Below are 8,013 nucleotides of genomic sequence, written 5' to 3' on the forward strand. Positions count from 1 at the left end.
TATATATATGTATTTATAAATATATATATATATATATTTATATATATATATATATATATATATATATATATATATATATATATATATATATATATATATATATATATGTAAATATATATATATATATATATAAATATATATATATATATATATATATATATATATATATATATATATATATATATATATATATATATATATATATATATATATATATATATATATATATATATATATATATATATATATATATATATATATATATATATTTATATATACGAGTACATAATAAGCCACAAATTCTCCTACACATTCCGAAGATATCGTTTTTCTTGTACTATTGTTCAATATTTTTTCCCTGAGAGATTGTATTATCACAATAATGATACCGCCTTTGCAGCTTCTCGAGAAATGTCACTTAGTTTCATCCACGGTGTGACGATGCTCCGTGCTTTTGTTTCTACAACACTGTATGAATAAAATGTTTTTATGAATAATTTATCCAGGTAGCCCTGTTCAAACTGGTTTTTCCATTTAAAAAAAATAATAACCTTGTCCGGTCATTTTATTGTAAGCTTTCGACAACAGCTTTTTTACTATCGTTGATATTATTTAAAGAATTGAAATAATGAAATTACATTTTTTAGTCAATAAAAGAAGGGTGAAAAAATAAAAAATAAATTATGCAAATAATAAAAGTGTAAATGAGAACACCTGTTTTTTACCACTTGAGCTGTATTTATTTTAACGACAAGTTTAGGAAGCTACAGATGCTTCCATCTTCGGGTCGGAATATAAACTAAAGCATAAATAATTAAATGTACTGTAAGTGAGGAGGGTGGGGGGGTAAGCAAGGGAGAGGGAAACGGAGTTTGAGAATAAGGGAAAATGGAAAGTAAAGGTGAGGAATTTTGAAAAAATATAATATATATATATTAAATTATTATTAGAATTTAAGGTTTTTTTGATATCCAAGCTTTTCGAAAAGAATAATGTGTATTTTAATACATTATATAATTGTAATTCTTTTGCTGCCTTGATTTTATTGTGCGGAAGAAATACATCCGTATTCGGAATTCGAAAAATTGATTTCTTGATTTCGAAAAATATATAAAGTAAAATCGTGATCTCAAAACCAAACGTGCATTGTATATTAAAGATATTTTATCATTTAAGAACTTTGTTAAGTTATTGCGCAGTTTTGATATTAATTTCTGGGAGATTTGATATTAAAGTAGACTCAAACCTCCAATGGCACGATGGTATCGCTGTACTTAAATTTCAGATATTATATGTATACGGCACTAAACTAAACGGGCATTTCGAAGCGCGAGGAATTTGAGCAATAAATTTACCTTGTCAATTATAACATTTTACGGCCGTTAATTAATGCTTTACCTAAAAACTTGAATTCAGAGATTTCGTTTTACAATCAGCATTCTGAAAAATTTATCGTTTGTATTTTTTATGCAGTAAAAAAAAATAATTCAAATTTACTTCCATATTTCATAAACACCTTGATTTTTTTTTCACAAATTCATTCGGAAATTATTACGTGTTCATAATAAATGCATTTTCCAAAAATAACAGAATTATTTATTGGATTCCATATTTGATAAAAACCTTGAAGTTTTTTTTCTTCGTAAATCCATTATGTGGTACTTTTTTTCACTTTTAATGAATTTTACAAATACAACTTATGTATTTCTTTGATTACATATTTGAGAAATACCTGTATGTTTTTTTTCTTCATTAATTAATTTCGTGGTCATTTATCACTGCAACTTTATATGTACATGCAACTGTGATTATATCTATTCATTATTAAATTTAATTATTTTTTTTAAATACCACTTTTTCTTAAAATACGGGAAAATATTTAAACGGTGAATGCATTGAAATACGTATCACGATGAATTTTAAGAAATGATGGTATTTACCAACTGAAATTTAAATTAAAAATGAAAACTTATTCATTTAATTTTTAACTACTTTTGGAAATCTAATCGAGCTTTTCTATCAAAAGTAGATAAACAGCTTCACCACTTAATCACGAAAAAGCTTGCTAAACAAAAGATAAAAATAAATTTTCATCTAAAAACTACATCGTTAAACTTACATGAATTTCTAACAATTATTGAAAATGTGTTTTAATATTAACTGTTTATTTATTTTTTAATTGTGAATTTATAATAATAAGGTTATCTTTACTTCAACAAAAAGGGAGGAGTTTAAAAATTGAAGCATCGTATACAAATAGAATATAACCCTTTTGCGTCATCATATTGAATAGTATTGATTAAACAAAGCCTCCCTTTAATATTCAATCAGATACGAAATTGTTTACTATCAACTACACATAATATCATGAAGTCTTGGGGTGGGGAACGGAAGTTATTATCGAGGTTATACTACGTACTCTATGTGCTTTAGTCTACAAGATGAGTTCTTGTGTCGAAAAGGGTACAAATAATAGTACATTGTAACTACATACATAATCAAGGGTTCAATTTCAACAGCAATGGTATCATTAGATTTTATGACTCTTGCCCTATCAAATGTATTGATAATAATAATAATAATAATAAAACCCTTATCCGCACCCCAATGGTGCATAGGGCACTGTGTCATATAAACGCAGTGTTATCTTGATCGTTTACACATGAAGGAAAGGTGATCAGCCCTCCGCTTCAGGTACCAGTCCATGGTAATATTGAATAAATATTACAGTGAAAAATTCACTTATATTTATTTTACCCCCCTTGGGAATCGAACCCGGGACCTCCAGAACGGTAGCCGAGCGTGCTGATGATAACATACATACATGCGTATGATAACATACACATAGAGTAAGTCAAATCAACTAAATTTGGAATCAATTCCGTTATTATATTGCTGTTCAGTATATTGCTCACATTTAGTTTAATATAAAATAAACGGAATTTCACGCTCGTTTTTCCGCAGGGGTGAGCAGAGAGAATAGAACGCCCCGCCAATCTGTCTTTGAGATCAATCGTCGCCTCTTCCACATTTATGCATATTATTTTACATTTCTGACTCCTGATCGGGTCACCTTCCTCTGCTCCTATTTCCGACTACATTCGTCTCATAAATTTGTTTTACCGTTATTTCCTCGCTCATTCGTTTCACATGCCCAAAACAACTCAACACGCTTTTCTTAATTTTATCGATAATGCTTATCTCAACCTTGCATTCTTTACATCATTCTATTGAACATATATCATACATCGTTTTACCTCACATTCGACTTACAAATCAAATTTGACTGAAATAAGTCTAGTTTACTCCTTTTGCCTACTTCATGTTTCACACTCATTTATTTTTTTATTTTATTGGCGATTTTTTTCGAGATTAATTGCATATTAGAGCAAACAGCTCCGAAGATTCCTTTTTTGGCTTACAGCGACATATTGCCTAGTCAAGATTGTGGCATTTGGCACATTTGTCTCAGGTCCGTTCTAGTTGCATCGCCATAAAACGCACTTTAAATATATTTCCAAAACAAATAACAATCATAGTTAATTTACAACATTTTGAGTGTGTCCAAATACTTGTTCACAAAATCTGGATTATCTCCAATTAATGGAGTTATTTTCATATTATTTTTTGACATCTCATCAAAGATGAAGAAGAATATGGAAGTCTGGGCATGTACGGGGCTAACGACCGTCATTGGCTGGTTTAAGTGATCACTTTACACACGTGTAACATTCACCAATTCTACCCATTATTGACAACCACACTACTCTTGTTCTTGGAAGTTCTATATATATGAACCAATTTAGAAACCTTGTTCTTGAATCACTAGAACTTCACTAGAGACATCTATTGGTGAGATGTAAAGTGTGTAAAGTGATCACTTAAACCAGCCTATGACGGTCGTCAGCCCCGTAAATGCCCAGACTTCCATATTCTTCTTCATCTTTGATGAGATGTCAAAAAATTATATCATAGTTAATAGTTTCAGTAATAAAAAAATATATATTTGAATTAATAATTGCAATTATTTGACACAGGATTTACCATCAAAATCACTATTTTATTCAATTTAATTGAATTTTAAGTTACTTTAAAAAATATTTTGTAAAAAAAAACGAATGTATAGTTTTTTTTTACGAGCGCGTAAGACATGACTTCTAGCAACAGCGACAGTCAGATTGATTGTCGCTGTCAACTTTTAGATTAAAAGCAATAGTTTTAAAATATATAGATTTTGAAAGACATGATTGATGTCTGTTCCATATATTCCAAGAAACGACTAAAATAAATTTAATATCACATTAGCAAGATCATATAAATATACTTAATTTTGAAAATGTCGAAAAATATTTTAAACCCGCCGAAAATGTTTGCATAACTCAATTTCTGATGCTTATTCAAATTTCAGCGTTTATTCAACTTGTTTACCTTTTCAGCGATATTGAAAGATATAAATCTTACCCGGATAAATCGTGATTCCGTATTCCTCTATTCGGAATTTCGTATGCATCAAAACACAATACATCACAAACATGACGTTTTGTTTTGATTTACCGCAGGTTGCAGGTATGCGTATTATACAAACGTGCCAAATAAACACTACAGCTTCCGAAATACAGAATTACTTCTTCTTCTTCTAATCTTTATCTGCAATTTATGGTGCATAACGTATAACGTACATAACATTAAACGTTAAATACACGAAGGAAAGAAGATCAGGCCTGCTCTTTAGACAGTCCATAGTTAACTGAAAAAAATGTTCGAGTGAAAAATCACTTATATTTACATATTTTGACGACCCACAGAATTGTAACTGGAACATCTAGCATGGTAGGCAAACGCAGTATCCACTAAACTATGGAGGGAAATAAAGAAATGGGCAGGTGATGTAATCAAAATGTGGAAAATCGATGACAAAAGGCTTAAGAACGGAGAAATAACTAACGAATACGAGTATAAAAAATAGATAATTAATTGAAATTATTAAAAAAATATTCATTTTATAATTTAGATGCGAAGACGTATATTTGGTAAGAAGAGAATGGTCACAAATTACTCAAAAGAAGTGACCAAATTTATCAAAATCATTTAATCACTTAAACAAACCTATGACAGGCCTTTTATATTCTTCTCTATTTATGTTGAGTTATCAATATAAAATTATTTAAAAAAATGTATATCTGTTGTTTGTCGTACAATTTTGTGTATTATATTTACAAAAGTAAATGTAAGATAATAGTTTTAAAACTTAATTGTCAACTTACCGAGCATTTTGATGGCTCTGCTTTGGGACACGCCATTTTTATAAGTTCTCGCGCCTCCATTCTGGTCTGCATTGCTGTTGATAGAGTTCTCAGTCGGCCGCAGCAGGCGCGAAGTTCTCAACTTGACTCCAATGAGCACATACAGTACGGTAATTACCGTCATGGGTCCCACGAAGAACACGAAACCGGATATCTCAAAGGCATGCTCCACCATCTGCCATTTGACCGTACAAGAGCTGGTCGTCTTCTCCCGATCGACGGTATAGACCACACCGAATTGTATAGCCTGCGGAATAGCCAAACACAAAGCCAACATCCAAATGGCTATGATGAACTTCACTACTCTTGAAAGCTTCGACATCGTATGAGACAAGAAAGGATGACAAATGGCTATGTATCGCTCAACAGTAAAAGCTGTGATCGTTAAAACAGTCGCGTTAGCGGACGTCTCCGAAGTCAGACCCATAAACACGCAGGACACTTCACCAAAAACGTAATCGTCAGGAAACCACATGTTGTATATGTCCGGAGGCAACCCGCTCAATAAAAGAAGCAGATCCGATATCGCCAAACTGAACAGGTAATAGTTCGTCGCTGTGTGCATACATCTGTTCTGAACGATTACAATGCACGTACTCACGTTACCGATTATCCCAGCTACGAAAATGATTCCGTAGAGTATTGTAATTGGTAAAATCACATACATGGAATCTCCGTTAGGAGTTTCGGTGGAATTGTATTCGTTGAAAAACGCGTGTGCGGTTGCGTTAAGTCGCTGTATCGTATCGTAATCAAGATCCAGGGTAAAATTTAGCGGAAGAACTGCCCCGAAATATAACGAAGCGAAATCACTCATATTTACATACATTTTTACTACTTTATTTAGCTCACACTTTAAATATTATATATTCCAGAACCATATGCTAGTAAATTTTGACTTATTTATTGATTTTTCACTATATTCACACTCTTTAAACTTATGTTCTCCCTGATACAATGTTACACCTCTACAACAGATAGCAGACTCCATTGTAATCCGATCCTATATATATATATATATATATATATATATATATATATAAATCAATCAATTTGACTGATTCATGAATGAATGAAAGTCTGATTTGTATTTAAATTGTGTCTGGGTGACAGTTTTATAGAGCATATTATAATGCATTGGTCATTGATGCCCCAATCGTAGTTCCGTTTATTCTGGTAAACCCTTTATTATCGCTAGTTTCCACGGAGCTCATAAGAGCGTCAGGATAGATTACGTCAATGGCCGCATGTCAATAAATTGTCTGTATTTCTACCGAAATGGTAGTAATGCTAGATTATTTATTATAACTCGTATTTTTGTTCAATACTGCTAGGAAGATGAATGCTCGTCATTATCGATGTTTCTCGGTTCATTTCTTTTCTATTCATAGAAACTGCGTTGCTCTCATTTCCCGTGTGGTCGCGCAAGATAATACAGATGATATATCTGAAAAAAGCAAAAAAATATATATTACAATCAGAGCAATAGTGAACAAGTTCTGCCTCCGTGATCCATCCAAGTCGTAGGTTTGATTCTCAGGGTGGTCAAATTTGGAATAAATGTGGGTGACATTCACTGCAATATTTATTTAATATCACTCTGAAATGTTATAAAAGCGTAGTAATGAAATTAACGATTAAGATAAAAGCGCGTCAATACAAGGGTTAAAAGAAAAAAAGGTCGACACATTGAAAAAATATTGTTTAAAAGAACTCTATTTCAATTTATAATTTAAAATACAGTTCCACCAAGAAATGCTAGTACAAAACTTTTAAGTATAAAAATTGTAATTTTTTTATAAGAACACATTTATTTTTGAATAATAAAGTAATTAATAATAAAAAAAAAAATTACAGACTTTTATTGGAATAAATATAGTATATATGACAAACTAGCCATCGTAGTTCATGACAGGCTTATCTCAATTTGATTTACTGAAAGCTTCAGAAAAGGTTTTTTGTACTAAAAAGTAATCTCGTTAAGTTTTCCTCCGAGGCTTGTTGATTTTAAAATGTTTTAATTTAATTTAAAAAAAATTGAAATTGAATTATCATTGTAATTTTATTAAAATATAAAATATGTACGTGGGAATAAATTTGAAAAATAAATTAGTTCAGAAAGTCATGAAAGTTACATGACTTCCTAAAATTTACAATTTCATGTATAAAATTCATGTATTCTAAACTTTATAAAAAATAAATAATTAATACGATTTTAACATTCCACAATGGCAAAAGAAAAATTTAATGTAAAATAAAATAAAATTCATGACCGGTAAAATAAGAACATGCAGTTAATTTTCAGGCTATTCTATTTTAAAATTTCATAATATTGCAAAGTTTTAATCTTGCAATTTCTCACCGTCCTAATTCCTTGTAGGATTATTTTAAGCCGCTTACTGAAACTGACGTTCAATTTATAACACGGGAAAACATTTTGAATGGGGTATTTTAATGCTCAGTTTCATAATAAAAACTAGCAAAGCATTAACAGAGAATTTAAGAAGCTTTTAAGTATAATTGTAACTGTATTTTAAAACCTCAAATGGTAAATAATCATTTAAACTCCTTCAAGAATATTAATCGTCAAGATTATTAAAATTTACCAAAGAAAAAGTCTCACTTCAAAAGTGTCTCTTGAATTAAGTTATGAAAAAGTATTTCAAAACCAAATTTACAACACAAAGCTTAAGAAAAAATCTTAGTTACA

At 30.3% G+C, this 8,013-nt stretch overlaps 1 protein-coding gene across 1 annotated transcript in view; it reads right to left on the reverse strand.

Moving 5' to 3' along the window:
• LOC148304779 (pyrokinin-1 receptor-like) overlaps window positions 1-6,202 on the reverse strand; it is an 82,256-nt gene extending 76,054 nt beyond the window's left edge. The window contains exon 1 of the mRNA XM_088267777.1: window positions 5,265-6,202. Within this exon, the coding sequence (XP_088123903.1) occupies window positions 5,265-6,132 (868 nt within the window). The 5' untranslated portion in view covers window positions 6,133-6,202. The remainder of the gene's footprint in view (window positions 1-5,264) is intronic.
• Between the last annotated feature and the right edge of the window lie 1,811 nt (window positions 6,203-8,013).

The sequence above is a fragment of the Brachycentrus maculatus genome, unplaced genomic scaffold (assembly GCF_059751285.1).
Source record: "Brachycentrus maculatus isolate JH-2025_06_01 unplaced genomic scaffold, ASM5975128v1 h1tg000305l, whole genome shotgun sequence".
Taxonomy (NCBI): Eukaryota; Metazoa; Arthropoda; class Insecta; order Trichoptera; family Brachycentridae; genus Brachycentrus; species Brachycentrus maculatus.